The sequence below is a fragment of the Manis javanica genome, chromosome 3, assembly GCF_040802235.1.
Source record: "Manis javanica isolate MJ-LG chromosome 3, MJ_LKY, whole genome shotgun sequence".
Lineage (NCBI taxonomy): Eukaryota > Metazoa > Chordata > Mammalia > Pholidota > Manidae > Manis > Manis javanica.
In genome coordinates, this window is record NC_133158.1 from 48,274,725 (window position 1) to 48,295,061 (window position 20,337).

Consider the following 20,337-nt stretch of genomic DNA (forward strand, 5'->3'; position numbering starts at 1 on the left):
TACAACTTTGAGCACCTCAGGTGAGGAGTTGCACCCTCCCAAGGTTGTGGAGCACTTCATGCCTGTGCCTTTATGCAGGATGAGCTGGTGGACACGCGCATCCGGTTTCAGTTCAAGCTGTTGGAATCTCTGCCTACATGGCTTTTGTGTCTCTGGAATATGGGGGTGGAGAACATTGTTATGTTGGATTCTGAAATGGGTAGGCTGGCTTCCCTGATGATTCTCCCTTCCCTCCAACAGTAGTTGGAAGATGCCTGTCATACCTCAGGTTTTCAGTCACTTGCGGATTGGCTGACAGCAGTCACTGGGACAGTTTGGCCTGATCAGGGTGATTTACCATACTTACCCACTAGCTGGAAATTGTATGCAGAGCTCCAGGGGGTGTCACAGGGTTTGGGCATGAATAATATCATCTGTAGTATGGACCTCCATGGCCCTGATGAGGAGCTGTGCACCACAGGAATGAGAAATCTGGTTTTCCATGCAGCTCCCCCATCTTTCCTTGGGTCCCTAGTGAGTATTCTTGCCAACCACGCAGTGCAGCCTAAGAGTGAGGCTACTCATAGTATAGCAGATCTAGGGGAGGTTGAAACAATAAGAGCACAGAAGGAAGTACAGGCTACGACTGAAAGGAGAGGTGCAAAGGGTGCGTGTAGGTCTTGAGGACCCTGATTTGGGTTGGTTTGATAAAGGATGGGGTAGTGAAAGAAAAACTTGAAGGTCAACCCAATAGGATCTTGTTAGAACTGTGGCATGAATTAAAGTCAGAGTAGTACTTCCGGCTGCTCAGGTCCAGGACATGGAAGGTGGAACCAAAACCACATGTCCAGCCTGTGTCCCTGCAAGACTTCCTGGGGACAGGGCACAGGATTCATCTGGATCCTCAGCCCCACAGGAGGATGATTGGTTGTTGTGGCTTGACTGAGGGTTGGGTCAAGGCCCAGACCTTGGGGAATGGAGTGGGAACTAGAGGCCCCGTGTAGAATTAGCAAGTTATTGGTCAACTAGGAATGAACAATGTTTCTTGGTACTGGTAGACTGAGAGGTGAATGTTCTGTGATTTCTGGCAACCCTGAGCATTTCCTTGGGACTCTTGTTGTGAAAAATGACTGCAGGTGAGTTCAGACTGAGGGTATGTGTGGTAAAGTGAGTTCTGAGGAGACATGATCAGCACTTACATTAGACCTGCCTGAGCCTCAGTGGGTGAGAAATACTGAGCACTATAAATTTCCCTGGGGACACAAGGAAATTGGAGATACTCTATAGGAGTTGGAGAAGGTGGGCATCATAAAGCCCACTCATAGTCCTTTCAATTCTCTAGTGTGACCAGTGAAAAAGCCGGTCTGCTGTTAGTGCATGACTGTGGATTATGAGGATCTGAATAAAGTCACACCTCCTTTGCGTGCTGCTCTCCCCTCTATAGCTTCCCTTAAGGACACCCTCAGTCATGAAGTAGGGATATACCATCATGTTGTGGACCTTGCTAATGCTGTCTTCTGTATTGACATAGTGCAGGAAAGTCAAGAACAGTTTACCTTCACGTGGGGAGCCCGGCAGTGCACATTCACAGTCTTAGATTTAGAATGGGCAGTTCCTAGGCTGCTGCAACATCTACAGGAGAAAGGACGGGCTGTGAACTGCACCAAGGTTCAGGGATCTGGTTTGTCTATATAGTTCTTGCAGTTGTCTGGTTGGGTAAAATGAAGGTTGTCCCAGAAGAAGTCATAGACATTTCCAGGCTTTCCCTACCACTACCACTGTGGCAGGACTACAACACATTTTGGGTCTGTTGGACACTGGAGTGTGTTCATCCCACACCTGGAACAAACTCTGAAGCCCTTATATAGGTTGGTGTGAAAGAGCATCTGGTGGGTCTGGGGTGAAACATTTGCAGCTGCTTTTAGTGCGGGTGAGCGAGCAGTCATGGCTGTACAGGCCTTGAGTGTAATGGACTCACCAAGGCCCTGTGTTCCCGGATATTCATGCAACCGAAGACTGTTAAGGATGGGGCCTTTGGCAGTGGGTTGAATGGACATGCCAACCTCCTGGATTCTGGTCACAACTAGGGAAAGGAGCAGAGGTCCAGTGCACCTTGAAAGACAAGCAACTGGGTCTTTGTACCTTGCCTTTCTGGCAATGGAGTCCATCACCAGAACAGCTGTGACCATGGTAATAACCATCTATGCCATCGTGGTGTGCGTGTGAGATCGGAACCAAAGCCCATGGAGTGGCATTGCACAGATGCGTACAAGGGCCATTTGGGGTGCATATTTAATGCAGTGTAGAGCCCTCTCTTCTTGCCCCTTATGTGGCAAACTCTGACACTTATTGTGGCCAGTGACATATAACAGTGGAAAACAGGAAGAACTTGTTATTGAGCTAACGGTAGCCAAGAGTCTTTCTGAGGACAGAAAAGCAACCTGAAGTTGCTTTGTATAGAGACGGTTATGTTCATGGGCAGCCCCAAAGTGGAGGGCTGTGTCTTCACATTATGAAGACTGAGACCATGTGGATGGAGGACGGATTGGGGAAGAGCAGTCGTGGCAGTATGGCTCCTGATCACCCAGGAGCCCCTCCCTATAGTTGCCTGCACTCACTGCTGGGCCATCTATCGGGGCTTCACCCTGTTCCTGCTGACATGATAACATGCCAACTGGATGGTTGGTTACTGGCCCCTTCAGGGGCAAGTGTTACGGCAGTATTTATGGGCATGTGGTCAGACTGAAACAGTCACTGTATTTCATGTGACTGACCATTTGCTTTTGGCATCCCCAGGGAGCGTTGAAGCAGACACATTGGCCCAGGTGCTATTGCTAGAAGGAAAGCCTGCCTCCGATGTGGCCCAGTGGTTATATCAGCATTTGTTCCCCATGGGTCAAAAGACAATGTGGGCTGCAGCCCATCAGGAGGGGCTTGCCATTGCCCTTAGAAGGAGTCAGCAGAGTCCAAAAGGAGTGCTTTATGCACTCCAAGAGGGACTTACACTGAGTTGTGCAGCAACATGTGAGAAAAGTATAGGGGCTGATACCCCTTGTCAGGTGACAAATGGAGTATATTGGGCTTCTCCTGTGTTAGAAGGGTACCAATATGCCATAGGTTGTGTGGACACAGCTATTGGACTGTTTGCTTTTCCTGCATTTTGTGCAGATCAGCAACAAAAGGGGCCTAGAGGGTCTCTTTGCTGCCTGTGGCCTGCCTTGGTTGATGGAGAGATATACAGGCACCCACTTTACTGGACTGCATGACGAGAATGGGTGCAGCAATTAGGAAAAAAGTGCAAGTTTCATGTACCTTACAATACTACCACAGCAGGTGTGATAGAGAGGTTCACTGGTTTGTTGAAGCCTGGTCTGAAGTCAGACAGAAATGGTCTACAGGGCTGGTCAGTTCGCTTATGGACAGTGCTATGGCATTTGAATGAGAATCCCCAAAAGGAGCCTTAAGCTCTGTGGACATGCTAAGACACATTGCTGCCTCTCCTGTACAACTGTATGTTCCAAACAAAGAGTAGATATTAAAGCCAGGATATGGCCCGAAGAGCAACATCCTGCTGCTGGCCCCAAGTGCATTAAATGCTGGAGACTGTGTTGAGTGGACATGGCTCTGGATATTTTGACAAATGTAACAACAGTGGTTGGCCCTTCTGTCACCTTGGGGAAAAGGCCTGGGAGCTGGCCTACTACACGTTCTTGGAGGAACAGTTGTGTGGCCCCCAAAGATCAGGGAGGTAAGCACATCTTATGCGGTAGTTTTATTTTATCTTTATGGCCAGTGCACATACCACCCATAACCCTATGTATTGCTCATCTGTAACTCCCATAGGGAGGGGGGTGAAAGTCTGGTATTGTAGATGAAACTAAGATACCATTCCTGCCACTGTCCTTTCACAGGACCACTCTCCTACATGCATCCCACCTGGTGGAAAATTTTACCTATGCTGGTGTCATTAAACATGTATTTTTTCTCCCTTAAGGGTATTTCCTTGTAAACTCCATGTGTTGTGTACCTGCCCCCTGGCTGCAGCTGCTGTGTGGTGATTGCTCTGAACTCCCAACCCATTCAGCTATTGACCACCTGTGGAATGGGTGAGCTAGGGACTAAATCTGTATAGGACTTTGAAATTAGTGAATTCTCCAGCTTGAGGAATATCATGATTTTATTGCCGTTGATATTGTATGTTATTAGTCTGGTTACAGTGCTCCAGTTTTCTCACACAGGGGCCATTGCGGAAGATGGTGAGTGAGTTGATTGTGAGGTGAGATTTCTGGACGGGTGGGCTGTGGGGAAAACTACAACATTTCTGTAGTCTCCGGCCCAGCCTCAGGGCATCACCATATCAACAGGTGTTTCCAAGGGGTGGAGAGAAGTTGTCCATCTCCATACAATGGGTAGTTACAGGGGAACTAGGGCATATCTGGACTGGAGAGGTTGTGTGGCACCCCTTTTTGCAGCTGGGTCATGAGAGACATGGGCGAGTACACGTGGACAGCTGCTTGTATGCAATAAAAGGGTTTCTCCCACTTTATTTATCCCTTTGACTGATTTTTGTTTCAAAGGTATTTAGCCCCAGACTAGGAAAATATCTTCCCCTGGGAGTTACAGTCAGATTGTTCCAGAAAGCTCATAATGAGAAAACTCTTGGCTGACTTCTACACAGGTAGGCACCTTGGACAAACCTGGGCACAGCACTCATATGATCTGGGTGGAGAGTTGGACAGGCATGCTTCCCCAAACCAACACATGGGTACCGATGGCGCAGTGTACGGTGGAGTACCTAGGCAGTTCAGCTGAAAGTGTTTTGAAAGGGGATCAGAGAAGAGGAGTCCAGAATCATTGGCTAGGCTGTGGGCCCATCTTGCTGCAGAATGGATTTGGTTTCCCTAAGATGCAATGATATTACTTGAATAGGTTAAGTGTTTCTGGGAACGAAAATGATCGTTGTGCTTCCTTAAGAGAAACCCAAGAAGGAGAGTTAGAGAACATAGGCCCTGTGATTAGACTTTCACTGTGGGCAGGGTTCATGCCCTGGTGGGAGTCCAGGTGTGCTCCAGGTGGGAGGGGTATGTATGAGCTCTAACTCTGTGCCAGACCAGTGATTGGTTGCTTCATTTCATGATTCTATAATCCCTAAATCTGCAAAATGTCAAGTTTATTGGTTTTGTTCCACGTCAGAGTTAAGAAATGGTACATATAATAAGCTACTATATTTAAGCTCTGGAGAAAAAAGAGACCAGCAGCAGAGATTCAAAGGTCCTAACAGAAATTTATTTTTATTGCAATGTCAGTTTAGACAAACAAATTAGGGGAAAGAAACTCACAGCTCTGTTGAGCCTGAAACTTGCAAGGTCAACGTCCCTTTTAAAATAAGGACCCTATCCTTGCTTCAGGGGCCATCACTTTCCTTTCTAATAAGTTTACATATGTCTAATGAAAAATAATTATGAAAGTTGGACCCAGTCCATGCTCATACTTCCCCAAATTACCTCAGATTCCTTCATGGATGTATATTTCTTACAAAGGCCCCCTCAGAATTTACACTTTGCTACAGTTTTTGCCTCAAACAGTTTGGTGTTAAAGAAAGCACACCTATGCATTCTCTCCCTGGTTTCCTGCAGGTTATAATACGTGAGGCTGGTGACCTAGGCATCAGGCCTGTTCCATGTAGCCTACAAAGCTGAATGTCATTTCTATCTGGCTCATTCTATACTGTTTGCTGACCCCTGAGTTATTCTGTCCCTTGTGCTGGCCTAACCTTTAGGTCATTAGCTCCCTGAGCTGGTTGGCATGTAAACAATCAGCACAAACAGACATTTGTGAAGAACCGTTTATTCATCTAAGTTGTTCATTCATTATTATAATCTCCCCACTTTTTGACCCCTTTTATTGCAGATGAAATAACGAAAGACTTCACAGAATTGGTATCCCACTCACAGTGAGTATTCCATGATTCATTTTGTTTGTGCTGGGATATTTTTGACAGTATTCCTTTCCTTTTGATCAATCACAGCACACCATACACTTCCAGCCATGCAGGTAGTTCTAGGCCAGGTTCCCATTGTACAACATTCTTCTCCAAAACAAACTCTCCGTGTGGGCCTTCAGCATTTGATGGCAATAGGGCCAAGTACACGGGGGTCTCTGCTCCTTCCTCTGGGCTTTTCAAGGCATTGGGTCCCCCCATGTCAGTTCTGACCCATCCGGGACAGCAGGAATTCAGGAGTATTTTGTCCCCTGTCCTCTGCTCACTCAGTTTCCGGGCCTGGATTCTAGACAGGACTGTGAGGCCGACCTTTGACACTGCATAGGGAACCAATTTCACAGAAGGCCAGCCCTTCTTCAAGTGCACTCCATTCTTTGTATCTTCCACAAACTTGTTCATGAGCCCCACCAGCTCCTCCTCTGTGATGGTCTCACTTGTAAACTTCTGCTGCAGTTCTGGGCTGCAGCGTTTAAGAGCTACCAAGCACAGTGTGCTAGAGAGAGTCACCACTCTGCCTAAAATTCAACAGATATGAGTAAGTGGAAAGGCAGGCATAAGATTGAGAAATACAATGCATGTGTGGGTTTTGTCCTTTGAGAGATCATTACAAGCTGCTGTGAGTATTAATGAGGATGGCCTGTGTTTGCAAAAGACATGATGCCATCTTGAAACCTGCTGTAAGTATCACTTTAAGATGTCAGGAAGTGTTCTCATGGGAGGGCAGTGCCCACAAGTTCCAGAAGAAAATGAAAATGTGTATAATGAACATGCTAAGGGTTGAATGGAGGTGCTTTTTGCATTCATGAGAAGACAGCTTTGTTCCCCCTAAGGCAGCTTGAGTCCACTTGTGCACCTTATAGCCACAGTGTCAGTGCTCCGTGAACATGTGTCTCCTGATCAGGAAAGAGCCGATGGGTTTAGTGATGGTGGTTCCAAGGTGAATGCACAGCACCTGGTTTGGAAGGAGGCTGCTCTGCTCCAGCCGGGGTAAAGAACACAGCTCAGTGGACTGAGTGGCATGCTTTTCTGTCTAGTTTTATGAACTCGTGAGTTGTGACTAGGGGCCCGATAATATGGTCGTGGTATGGGGGAGTGGAAACGTGGACATTTCAAGGGATGCTTGAAAAAGGAATGGCCTGCTGCCCCATGCTACCACATTATGAGGCTTGAGCACATCGTGCCAAATTACAGAGCCCAGTCGCAAGAATGTATTATATGATTCTACTTACATGGGATGTCCAGACCAAGAATATCTTGAGACAGAATTCAGAATAGTGCCTGCTTAGGGAATGTGGGAAAAGATCGTGGATGGCTAAAGGGCCCAGGATTTCTTTTTAGCGCATTGCAGTGCTGTAATCTTGAATGTGGTGATGTTTCTACAACTGAGCATGAATATTAAACGTCAGTGAGTTGTAGAATTAAGTAGGTGGAGTTTAAGTAGGAAAATTATATTTCATAAAGCTGTTAAAAGTGTAAAGCAAATCAACATTTCTCACTAACAATTTTGGAAAATAAACTAGGATTCATAAAGTTGAATTTATATTAACATTTATGGGAATTAGCTTTTAATTTCCATATTCAGATAAATATGTAAAATATTATAACAGCGTCATGATAGCACACCACCAAATAGAGACAAGGGAGCCTGGAAAGCTGTCTCTCTGCTGTGCACACTCAGGGAAGGCTGTCACCAACAGAGAACGGTGATCTCCAGCTCGCTAAAAGAGTTGTGGGGCAAAAAAATTAAGTAAAAATGATAATCCATGGCAATATGATCCACAGTAGAACATCTTTAGAGATACTTAAAGTGAAGGAAATAAACTTTTACTTACTGCCAAAAATCTACCAAAATGAATGATTTAGAACCGGGTCGATATTTTGTGACCTCCCTTTCCCGTAGATCATGTAAATTGGAAAAATCAATTGAATCTGTGTCAAATGTTGTAGAACGAAACACTTAGAGGTCCTACTAGAATGTATGTCATTTTCTAAAATTTTGCTTAGCCACTCATAAAAAAATAACATATGAGTCTTGACTAAAAATTGAAAAATACTTGAAGGGATGTAGGGAAATAAAGCAGCAGGAGAGTCAGCCGGAGCAGGTGACTGGAAGAGGAGAATGCAGCTGCAATCACAGACTCACACCAATTTCCCCCATGCGTTAGGTCTAGGCAGGAGATGAAGAAACTCTAGCAACTCTCTCTGGGCTGTTTATACTGTATGAAGTAGGGATGACCTCTTCTCTATTCGGTATCATCCATCCCAGGAGGTCTAAACCAGCTGTGAAAACACTTGTCTGTGTGCACTGGGAAGCCTGAACTGGGAGGCCACAGGGCTTTGTGGTAAATTCCTGGATGTGGGGCTGCATCCAGGTCTCTCTTCCCCCAAGCTTTTCACCCCACTGGTCACACTCCCAGTGGGGACAGAGGAGCCTTCTGGGGGTGTCCCCACACAGCTGGGTGAGACTGTGGTCCCTTGTGGTGTGACACCTCAGGACAGGAAACACACACAGAAGCTGGAAGCACTTGCTGGAGGTTCCACAGCAGGAGTTGCATCCAGATATTTTTCTCTCTGGAATGTGTTCATGGCTGCCACAGGGCATTTCATAGACACTCTACTGGCCTGAGCAGAGCCAATCCTCCATGAAGCACTATGGGCCATCCAGGCATTATTTTGCTTATGTTTGTGTGTGTGTGTGTGTGTGTGTGTGTGTGTGTGTGTGTGTGTGTGTGTGTGTGCAAAGCAGTTGCCTTTTAATAGTCACTCTGATGGAGGCAAAAGCAAGACACCATTTAAAAAGGACCAATTCTCTGGTGGTGCTTATGGTTGATGCAGTCTATCCATTTTATCAGATCAATAAAGTTACTTTAGGGAAGCCATGTTTTCTGTCGAAAGGGTAAGTAAATGGAAACATCGTGGCCCCAAATAGGTTGAGGCCTTCCATGGACTGACCCTCTGGACTGGCTGGGTGAGGTTTCACTTGACAAATGAGACTCTTGGCATAAGAGATTTGAGGACCTTGGAATCCTTGGAAAAGCAATCAGTTTGGAGACCACACGTCCAAGTCTGCATCCGGCTGTGCACTTGACCTTGAGACCCCTTGACACCCCATGTCTTTTTCTGGACAGTGTATAAAATACCCAGCCTGCTGCATCAGGATATATCCACCCACCCATCCTTCTAAACCACAAATTGTCATAAGTGGAAGAGACCTTTAGCAATGTGGTTTTCATCCCAGCTTCCTCCTGTGGATTTTTCGGACCATAGGAAGTTGAGAAGCAGCCCTTCTCAAACTGAGATTGATTACAGATTCCACAAAGGATTACTTGGTAAGTATAGCCTTAAAGAGGCCATTTATGTCCTCCTAGTACTCCTTAAGCTAATATCTGATGTATAAGAGTGTCCAAATTTCAATGTAGGAATTGCTCATAGACAATTTCCCTTATGTACTAAAAATAAATGTATAGTATAATTGAAGGAGAAAATGAAGAGCAGCCTAACACTGTTATTCAAGTTCAGAATGATGGCGAGTTTATGTGAACCGGGAGGATACTGATGGATTCATTAAGGTCTGTCATGGGTACCTGGACATTGTAGGTTCTTGTATTTTATGTGGTAAATTATTTCAGAATACCTCTTGTTTAAAGAAGGAAATAATAAAAAGAAATCCACATGTATTCTTCCTCAGTGATTGTCAAGGTCCCCGATCTCGACCCATTCCTGCCTTGCCATCAAAGCCCAGATGGAACAGTCTCATTCTGGAAAGTTTCTACTGACCTCAGAGCCTCTGTCAAACCCTCCCAGAGTGCGCTGTGCACCTTTGGTTCTGGAATGTGGGGAGAGGGGCAGTATTTGCTTGTGGTTTCCCAGCTGGGATTTCTCCCAGACTCTCTACTCAAGGTGAACTAATGAATTCATGAATCCATGAACCCCTGAAATGATGGCAGAACTCTCCTTCTTCAAAAGTTTACAAAACCTTGCTCTAATGCACAGAGTATTTCATGAGTTCCCATTTCCACTATCTCCCGCTTTAGAGAGGCACTGTTGATCCTTTCATTTAAGGCTGATTTGGCAGGTCAGGAGTGTCATCTGTCCTCCAAATGCGACAAGGACAGAGCCTGCAACAACTCCCGCAGGTCAGTTAAATAAAACAAACAAAAAATCATCAGAAGTCCTTAGTATGCATTTTAAAAGGAATACACACAGGATGTGTGGTTGCGGCACAAGGAATTCCATCCTGCTCTCAGGTGTTGGGGTGAATGAAAGAGTCAGGGTGACATTCAAAAGAGCTGCACTTTGAGGGCTGACTGAGCCAAATCATGAAGATACAGTAGAACTTTCCAGGAGGACAGTACAGGGAACTAGGAAGAACTCAGAACAGACTGTACATGCATATTGTCAATTCCAAGCCAGAGCTTTAATCTTTCTCAAAGTATTTGCACATCTTATTTGGTGTATTTAAGGGGTGGTGTTTCCCCATCACATGCCACACCTTGGGGTGGGTGTTGCAGGAGGTCACCTCCAAAGTAACATGATAGTCTGTTTTGCTCAGTCTATTAGTCCTGGGGAAAGAGAAGTAACACCGGCCGGGACAAAGGCAAGTTAGATGAGAGAGAGACCTACAAGCCATGCTGAGGGCCTGGACTTTGCTCCTAAAGCACTTTATGGAGGGAGTAAGCATGCAGAGTATGGAGAATGCTCAGGAATGAATAGCCTCAATAGAAGCGTCCCTTATTAGGGTTCCAATTGCCTCAAATGACATCCAAGCATCTGTTGTAGAGCTGGAGGAGGAGGCCTTGGGAGAAACTCAGGTGGCTAATTCTGGGGTCTGGTTAATGATAATAGGAGGTGGTTATGGTGAGCGCTAGCATCCGAGGGGGCGGATCAAGTCAGAGTCCAAAAGGTTTGGGTATGGATGAGTGTACTTCAAAATGTATTATGTAAGGAGGATTCTAGGGGTGTGGTGTGCGTCAGGACAATATTGACTGACAGTAACAGATAATTGAGTGTCACAAGATCTGGATAAGTTCTAGGCAGCTGACAGGGTTTTGGAAGGCCTAATAAATTGGGGTGGAGAAGGCTCTGTTTGCTGGAATAAGATCACACTAGACACAGGCGGGGAGGGCAGAGGGCAGGAAGCCATGCTCAGGGACCTGCAGGCGTGAGGGGCGGGGAGCAAGTGAAGGGCCCGTCGGGACAGCTGGACTGAAGAGTCGAAGAAGAGAAAGAGGCGGTTGTGCCACAGAGAGAATCACCAAAGGGCACTGATGAGTGTGTAGTCCTGGGAGAGGCGCCCCTGGCCCTGAGGAGACACACCCCAGGGGCCAGTGTAGCAGAGCAGGGAGAGGGCGCAGGGCTGGGGATGAGGTCAGGGGCAGCGGGGCCTGATCCTGCCAGAGACGCTCCGTGGGGGCTGCTCACCAGACTCACCTTGAGGTTTCACGAGAGGCAGCAGCTCCGTGCAGACATCTCGGGTACCAAAAAAGTTGGTTTTCATTGTCATTTCTGCTTGAAAATGTAAGCTTGTGCGATCATCTGTTGTTATAGGAGTATGAGAACAGATTTACTAAGTAGTAGCCATGTGGGATAATTCTACAGAAAGATAGTCTATTTTCCTGCCTGTGAAATGTGGTCTATTTTATGTCAGGTCTGAGTTCAGACAGTAGTATTGTGTCAAGGTCAATTTCATGGCTTTTTAAAGCTAGAAATTGTGTAAGTTGGCACCATTAGAGAAGGCAATGAGAAGTGTGCAGGATGGGATCTCTGTGTGTTATTCTTTTCAATTTCTTGTTTATTTTAAATAAGTTACCAATTTACCAAACTGCTCCACAGTCCCTTTAACAGAAACTGCAGACATATGGAGGAGGTCCTAAGTGTCCACTTCATGTAAATATAAACACCTTTGGTCCAAAAGCCTTGCAATTCTTGGAGGATTCGAGTACCTCTGACCCCAAAGTGTGACGTCTTTCCCTAGGTAGCCCGTCTGGATCCCGCAGGACTTACAGGCCCCACTGCAGTGGCTCAAGAGAATCCCCAGCCCACTCTGGCTGGACAGCCTCACAGAGGGGTCCCTTCCCAGCACCCAACCCTTCCTTACCCTTGAAGGCAATGCCTGCATTGTTGACCAGCACGTCAAGGCCCCTGTACTCCTTGAGCAGGAAGTCCCGCAGGGCCCGGATGCTCTGCAGGTTGCAGATGTCCAGCAGGTGGAAGCGTGGGCTCAGGCCCTCCGCCTGCAGCTGCTGCACAGCCGCATGACCCTGTGCTGCATCCCGCGCCGTGAGCACCACGTCCCCTGAGAACTGCTGGCACAGGCTGCGCAGGATGGTCAAGCCAATGCCCCTGTTGGCCCCAGTGACCAGCGCCACTCGGCTATAGGATGTCATGGCTGGGCTGTGTGGGACTGATGGCGTTGAAGGCAGCCAAAGAGGTTGAGGGGACAGTGTTACAGTGGCCTGGTCCCAGTGTAGACAACCTGCTTTATATTGACTCCTGGGAGGCAGTTCTGTCATTCACAGAGAAAGAAGCCCCGCCTGAGTCCCTCCCTGCCCAGGAGGAGCCAAATATGCCAGGACAATTCCCACTGCCCCCTCTCTTGGTCTCCCTCTCTTTGTGCCAAGAACTGTTCCTGGGTGAAGAGGTGTGTTTCCCCAAAGCAATACAGGTTGTCGAGGGCTCAGTAGGAGGGTGAGAGTCAGGGCAGGGGAGGGACACTGCTTTGGGAGGACCCCTGGGGAGCGGGAGCGGAGTGATGGCTGGGTCGGGCCCATCCCCCTGCAGAGTGGGTTTGCTTGCTCTTCCCCAAGAGGCAGTGAGGTGACTTGGGCCCGCGAAGCGGTTCTGAGGACAGTGAGCCCTGGGCTTCCTTAGGAAGAGAGAAACTCAGGAGACAGAGTTAGGGACAGTGGGTCCTGTGATGGGACGTGTGCTGTGGGCGGGGCTGGTCCCCAGTGTGAGCCTAGGTGCCCCAGGTGGCAGGAAATGTGTATGAGCTCTGCCTGGGTACTAAGTGGTTGATTGGAATGTGTCATTTCATGGTTGCATAATCCCTATGTTTGGTAAACGTCCAGACTTCCCGTTGTGTTGTAGGTCCTACTTAATAAGTGTTATGTGTCGTTAGGTGTTGTTTTTAGTGAATTAAGGGATAAAGTCATTTTTGTGGGACCTGAATACATGAGCAAGGTAGCCCTTGTTGTGATCAGGTGTTGATCTAGACACAGACTTTCTTTCCATGACAATGCACAACAATAAATTAAGAGGAAGGAACTTAATTCTGTGGAGGTGACACTTGGTAAGGTAACTTCCCTTTTAAAATAAGGGCCTTGCCTTATTATGAGGACCATCATTTTTTATTTCCATGCATCTGAAAATCACTGTTGAAGAGTGAAAATAATCCTGAGAGCAGAGGTGTCTTTTAGTCTTTTTTTGTTTGCTTCTGTGAAGGAGGGAAGTGGGGTTCCCTCCCCGAGGCCCAGAGGGGCCGGACTTGGTGGGAGGCAGGGAGCAGCTCCCTGTCACTGCCCTGCTGTGTTAGGGCCACTTCCAGGCTCTCAAGTTATCGCACGCTTTACTTTCCTGTGTGCTTCCAACATTTGCATCTGTGTCCCTGCACTTAATCTTCACTGCACTCCTACGACCATCCTGCCCATTTTCCTTTGTCCTTTTTTGTTGAAATATAGTTTGATAAACGATATGGGTTTCAAAAATACAACATAGTTATTCAACTATATTCCATGTTATTACTTACTCACCCAACTAGTGTAGTTACTATCTGACAACATAGAAAGATGTTACAGAGCTACTGACTGTGTTCCCTGTGCTATGTTCTCTTTCATTCCCATGACTAACCTAAATATGATTGTGATTTTGTGCCTCTTTATCCCCTTCATGTATCTCACCCACTTACCTCAGTCTCTCCCCCGTGGTAACCACCTGTCACTTCCCAGTGTCTTTAAGACTTTTTCTGTTTTCTTCATCTGTCTTGTTTGTATTTCATGTGTAAGTAAAGTCATACTGTATTTGTTTCCTCTGCCTGGCTCATTTCACTTAACATTGTACCGTCTAGGTCAATCCATGTAGTTGCAAATGGCAAGAATTCCTTCTTTTTATGGCTGAATAATACTCCACTGTGTCTATGCACCGCCTCTTCTTTATCCATTACCTACTGATGGATACTTTGGTTCCTTCCATATCTTAGCTACTGTGAATAATACAGCATTAAGTATAGGGGTGCAAATATCTTTTCAAGTCAGGGAGTTAGTTATTTTCCTGGTAAATTCCTAGAACTGTAGTGGCAGGGTCTTTGGTGTTTCTAACTGTAGGTTTTGGATGAGCCTCCAGACTGGTTTCCAAAGAAGCTGGACCTGTTTATTCTCCCACCAATGTGTAGGAGCGTTCCCTTTTCTCCACATTCTTGCCAACACTTGATATTTCTTGTCTTTTGGATAGCGGCCATTCTGACTCATGTGAGATGGTATCTCTCTATGGTTTTGATTTGTATTTGCCTGATGATTAGTGATATGGAACATTTTTTTATGTGCCTTTGGTTATCTGTATGTGTTCTTTGAAAAAATGTCTATTCAGGTTCTCTGCCAATTTTTTCTATTGGGTTTTTTGGTTTTTATTGTTTTGAGCCATATGAGTTCTTTTTTTAATTTTTGTGTTATTAATGTACAATTACATGAGCAACATTATAGTTACTAGACTTCCTGTATTATCAAGTCCCCACCACACACCCCATTACAGTCACTGTCCGTCAGTGTAGTAAGGTGCTATAGAATCACTACTTGTCTTCTCTGTGTTGTACTGCCTTCCCCATGAGCCCCCCCCCTACATTATGTGTGCTAATCATAATGCCCCATTTCCCCCCTTGTCCCTCCCTTCCCACCCATCCTCCCCAGGCCCTTTCCCTCTGGTAACTGTTAGTCCATTCTTGGGTTCTGTGAGTCTGCTGCTGTTTTGTTCCTTCAGTTTTTTCTTGGTTCTTATATTCCATAGATGAGTGAAATCATTTGAAAGTTGTCCTTCTCTGCCTGACTTTTTTCACTGAGTATAATACCCTCAAGCTCCATCCATGTTGTTGCAAATGGTAGGATTTGTTTTCTTCTTATGACTGAATAATATTCCATTGTGTATATGTACCACCTCTTCTTTATCCATTCATCTACTGATGGACACTTAGTTTGTTTGCATTTCTTGGCTATTGTAAATAGTGCTGCGATAAACATAGGGGTGCGTATGTATTTTTGAACTGGGATGCTGTATTCTTAGAGTAAATTCCTAGGAGTGGAATTCCTGAGTCAAATGGTATTTCTATTTTTTGTTTTTTCTGGAACCTTCATATTTCTTTCCACTATTGTTGAACTAATTTACATTCCCACCAGCAGTGTAGGAGGGTTCTCCATTCTCCACATCCTCACCAACATTTGTTGTTGTTTGTCTTTTGGATGTTGGCCATCCTAACTGGTGTGAGGTGATACCGCATTGTGGTTTTAATTTGCATTTCTCTGATGACTAGCGACGTGGAGCATCTTTTCATGGGTCTGTTGGCCATCTGAATTTCTTCTCTGGAGAACTTTGTATTCAGCTCCTCTGCCCATTTTTAATTGGATTATTTGCTTTATGTTTGTTGTGGTGAGTGAGCTCTTTATATATTTTGGATGTCAACCCTTTGTTGGATCTGGCATTTATGAATATATTCTCCCATACTGTAGGGTACCTTTTTGTTCTATTGATGGTATCCTTTGCTGTACAGAAGCTTTTCAGCTTGGTATACTCTGACTTGTTCATCTTTGCTTTTGTTTCCCTTGCCTGGGGAGACATGTTCATGAAGAAGTCGCTAATGTTTATGTCCAAGACATTTTTGCCTATATTTTATCCCAAGAGTTTTATGGTTTAATGACTTACATTCAGGTCTTTGTTCCATGCCAAGTTTACTTTTGTGTATGGGGTTAGACAATGATCCAGTTTATTTCTCTTACATGTAGCTGTCCAGTTTTGCCAACACCAGCTGTTGAAGAGGCTGTTGTTTCCCCATTGTATATCCTTGGCTCCTTTATCGTATATTAATTGACCATATATGTTTGGGTTAATATCTGGACTCTCTATTCTTTTCCAGTGGTCTTGTGCCAGTACCAAATTGTCTTGATTACTGGGGCTTTGTAATAGAGCTTGAAGATGGGAAGCGAGATCCCCTCTGCTTTATTCTTCTTTCTCAGGATTGCTTTGGCTATTTGGGGTCTTTTGTGATTCTGTATGAATTTTAGAACTATTTGTTCCAGTTTGTTGAAGAGTACTGTCAGTATTTTGATAGGGATTGCACTGAAGCTGTAGATTGCTTTAGGCAGGATGGCCATTTTGACAATATTAATTCTTCCTACCCAAGAGCATGGGGTGAATTTCCATTTGTTAGTGTCCTCTTTAATTTCTCTTATGAGTGTCTTGTGGTTTTCAGGGTATAGGTATTTCACTTCTTTGGTTAGATTTATTCCTACGTATTTTATTCTTTCTGATACAATCGTGAATGGAATTGTTTTCCTGATTTCCCTTTCTGCTAGTTCATCATTAGTGCATAGGAATGCAACAGATTTCTTTGTATTAATTTTGTATCCACAGATTTGCTCACAAGCACTACCAGCTCCTCCTCTGTGATGGTCCCAGTCTTAAATTACTGCTTCACTTCTGGGCTGCACTGCTGAAGAGCTACCAAGCTCACCATGGCAGAGACATTCACCAGTCTTCCTAAAATTCAACAGCTGTTGTTACGTAGAAAGAGTGCACACAAATGATAAATACCAATGTCACTGGGGTTTTGTCCTTTGGTGAGGCAATAACCAGCTGCTGTGAGCTTTAGTGAAGACTGCCTTGTGCAGGAAAGACATGATACAGTCTTGAAACTTGTGTTACCCATACTGTCTCAGATAATGTCAGAGAAATGCTTGAATGGGGAAATCCATTCCCAGAAGTTGCATAAGAAAATGAGGCGTTTATACAGAAACATACTAAGGGGAATGTAAGGACCTGCTCATTAGCATGACTTGAGTTCTGAACATGTGTGTGATGACCAAGCAAGAGGTGATTGGTTTGCTGGCAGCTCCAAGATGAATGCAGTGCATCTTGTTGGAAGGCTGCCAGCCCTCTCAAGCAAAGGGAAATCAAAGCAGCTCAGAGCACTGGATTGCGTTCTCTTTTCTCTGTGTTTGGATTTTAACAACTTATGAGCATTGACTAATGGAGTGATTATGTGGTACTTGAGAGTGGCAGTGGAAAATGGGCCTAGTAAGCGCCACTCTCTAAAGAAATGATGCAGTGATCCATGCTACAATGTGGATGAAGCTAGAAAGTATTTAGGTGAACTGACTGTTTTGTCCCAAATATCAGCTACAGTGAAGGGGAGTTAACACGACCTGGGGAAGCCAGGTCACATGACAGAGAGACATACAAACCATGCTAAGGTCTTGGACATCCACTAGAAGGACTTTGGGAGGGAGTAAGCCTGCAGATGGTACAGAGAAGGCTCAGGAAGGAAAACACTCAAGAAGCTGGTGCCTTACGAGCGTTTACAATTGTCCCAGGTGAGCATGTGTTGTAGAGCTGGGGTGGAGGGGGAGGCCTGTGGGACCTGGCTAATGATAATAACAGGTGTGCGTGTGACCTCCATGGACTTGCAGGTAGATTAAGTCACATGCCAAATGGTTGGGGAAAGGATGAGTGTGTTTTGGAAATGAATTTCATGGGGTGGGTTCTGGGGATGGTCAGGACGAGACTGACTGGCAGTAAGACACGTATGTGTGTCTGGAGTCTGGGAATGTTCTGGGCAGGTAACACATATTGGGGATTGTAATAAATTGGGGCTGTGAAGGTTCCACTCTCCTGAATATGCTCCCATGAGAGAGAGAGAAGGAGGAGAGACGACAAGAAGGCCCACTGAGAGACCCCGTGTGAGAGAGGCAGGGAGGAAGGAAGGACCTGCTGGGGACCCTTGACTGAAGACCTGGGGATGCGAAAGAGGCAGTTGTGCAGGGGACAGAGCACTGATGGCCACTGACAAGTGTGTTGTCCTGAGGAGGGGGTGCTGGGCCCTGAGGAGACAGACACTGGGGGCCAGTGTTGCAGAACAGAGAGAAGTGGCTGGGCCATGAGATGACGTCAGAGGCAAGGGGCCAGATCCTGCCAGAGATGCCCCATGGGGACTGCCAGCCTGACTCGCCTTGAGGTCTCTATTGGCAGCAGCTCTGTGTAGACATCTCTGGTGTTGAAAACATTGGTTTTAATTGTCACATCTGCCTCTGTATGTAGGTGATGGGAACAGTAGACTAGGGGAGAGAGAAAGCAGAGTTAGTAATCAGTGTGCATGTGGGAAACTTTCAAAGACAGAATTGTTTTTCTTATAAGGTCTGATGACTCCTAGAAAATGTCTGGTCCCAGGTAACTGCATTGTGTCACTTTTAATATCCTGCCTCCTCAATGCTGCATACTGTGTAAGATGGCTCCACAGAGGAAGGCTAAGAGAAAGGCGCATAGTGGCATCTCTGTGTATCATTCCTTGCAATTTCCTGTTTATTTCATAAATGGTTACAAATTCACCAAACTATTCCAAAGTCCAAACTAACAGAAGGAAAATGTGGATGAGTTTCATGGTTCTGATCCATGATAAAGCAAAGGTTATCTGGCTGCATAGGTTTATAAATCCTGGGGGATTTTGTTGTACCTTATGCCTGGCATGTGCCCTCCTCCCCACAGAGCCCCTTGCAGATTCCACAGGAGCTAATGGCCACAGGGCAGTGGTTCAGGATGAGCCCCAGCCCACCGTGGCTGGCCTGCTCCAGGGGCTGCTGGCCCTCCCGGAAACCAGCTCGTTGCTCTGGAAGGTGACAGGCATTTTGTTACAGAACCCCAGGAGCCAATGTAATACAGGTGTCTGATGCAAAGGCTGGGTGGGGTTTGTGGCCCCTGGTGTGGAGAGTGTGCAGGACTCTGGCCACAGCAGCTGTGGGGGACTCTGATTTTGGAGGTCAGGCCGCACTTTGAGAAGCTTCACAAAAATGGGTTCTGGTGAGCATCATAGCAGCTAAAGGCTGAGGCCTCCTGTTTCTTCTTTCCTTCAAGGTGAGTCAGTGTGGGTAAAACTGCCCCATTTCCAGAATCTGTCACCTGGCCTTAGTGCATCTACGTGTCAGTGGGTAATTACACAGGGGAACAAGGGCATATCCGAATCAGAGAGGATGGGGGGAGGGCCCCTTCGTGCAGCCGGGTCATGACAGACCTGGGCAAGTAGAAGTGGATGACTGCTTGTGGGCAATAAACGGGTTTCTCCCACTTTTTTTCTCCCTTTGACTGATTTCAGTTTCAAAGGTATTTTGTCCCGTCTGGGGAAAATATTCCCCCCATCCACCCCCGGAGTTACACCTGATGGTAATTGGCAGGACCTCTGAATGTGAAGTCTGTCTTCATGGGTGTGACCCTTGGGTGGGTGGCCCGTAGAGGTGGTGGGGAGATACCCCGACCCCTCCCTGTGGATGGTGGGGAGGCCCCAGTGTCTGCATTGGTGTAGGGTGCAGCTTTCCCTGGGATCGCCGGATCTGTGGGGCTTCCAGTTGGGGAGCCCCTAGTGGGGAATGGGTCTGGGGTAAAGCACCTCCTAGGGCAGTGGGGCCCCCCCCAGTTTGGGGGACGTGTGGAGACACTGGAGTTTGTCTAACTAGCCCTCTGTGAGGTAGGAGACTGCTTCGAGGCCCTGAGTGGCTGTGTAGCATCCGGGGTTTGGGATGTCTGTTTTTCGAGGTAGTGGGAAGGGTTATTGAGGGGAGAGAGAGACTTTAGCAGGAGGGAGACACACTGAAGCACTGCCTGGAGGAGCTGGGCAATGGCCTACAGGATGCCGTCATGAGACACAGACAGCTGTTGAGAAGAGAGTGACGCCCCTGGAAGATTCCTGAGCAGCAGCGAGGGAGGAGGCAGCAGGAGAATCTGCATTGCAGGAGGTCCTGTGGGAGGGGAGGGGGTGTGGGGGAGGGGGGAGCAGTGTCCTCAGCCCCGGAGATGGTAGAGCAGATGTTGGGAGAGGGTAAGGGGGTGGGGCCCAGGGCCACACTGTCGCTGAGGCCAACTCCAAGGCACCAGACACTCCCTCATTAAAGGCTGCCTGGTTGTAATTAAGGAAATAAAGAAGCAACAACTTTGGGCACCTCAGGGGTAGGAACCGCACTGTCCCCATGTTGTGGAGGATTCAATGCCTGTGCCTTTTTGCAGGATGAGCTGGTGGACACGGGCATCCGGTTTCAGTTCAAGCTGTTGGAATCTCTGCCTACATGGCTTTTGTGTCTCTGGGATATAGGAATGGAGAACATTGTTATGTT

The 20,337-nt window shown here is 46.5% G+C and overlaps 1 protein-coding gene and 1 long non-coding RNA gene across 4 annotated transcripts in view; one reads left to right on the forward strand and one right to left on the reverse strand.

Moving 5' to 3' along the window:
* The window catches only part of LOC140848375 (uncharacterized), a 127,295-nt gene that overhangs the window by 82,000 nt on the left and 24,958 nt on the right, over positions 1-20,337 (forward strand). Inside the window, exons 3-6 of one of the 3 annotated variants that reach the window (XR_012129144.1) lie at positions 3,974-4,085; positions 4,186-4,657; positions 5,890-5,932; positions 9,109-9,309. This is a non-coding gene — a long non-coding RNA (uncharacterized lncRNA). The remainder of the gene's footprint in view (positions 1-3,973; positions 4,086-4,185; positions 4,658-5,889; positions 5,933-9,108; positions 9,310-20,337) is intronic. The other 2 variants (XR_012129143.1, XR_012129145.1) reach the window with 2 other exon arrangements.
* Positions 4,713-12,449, reverse strand: LOC140848374 (carbonyl reductase [NADPH] 1-like). The gene is made up of 3 exons (XM_073231389.1): positions 12,078-12,449; positions 11,411-11,515; positions 4,713-6,495 (listed from the first exon to the last, which is right to left on the reverse strand). The coding sequence occupies exons 1-3, from the start codon at positions 12,364-12,366 to the stop codon at positions 6,002-6,004; spliced, it is 888 nt and encodes a 295-aa protein (XP_073087490.1). The 5' UTR covers positions 12,367-12,449; the 3' UTR covers positions 4,713-6,001.

Coding starts and splice junctions, on each gene's coding strand:
- LOC140848374 (XM_073231389.1), bottom strand. CDS start 12,366: ATGACATCCTATAGCCGAGTGGCGCTGGTCACTGGGGCCAACAGGGGC. Junction 11,516..12,077: donor TGCAGGCATTGCCTTCAAGG/GTAAGGAAGGGT, acceptor CTATAACAACAG/ATGATCGCACAAGCTTACAT. Junction 6,496..11,410: donor GCCTCTCGTGAAACCTCAAG/GTGAGTCTGGTG, acceptor GTTGAATTTTAG/GCAGAGTGGTGACTCTCTCT.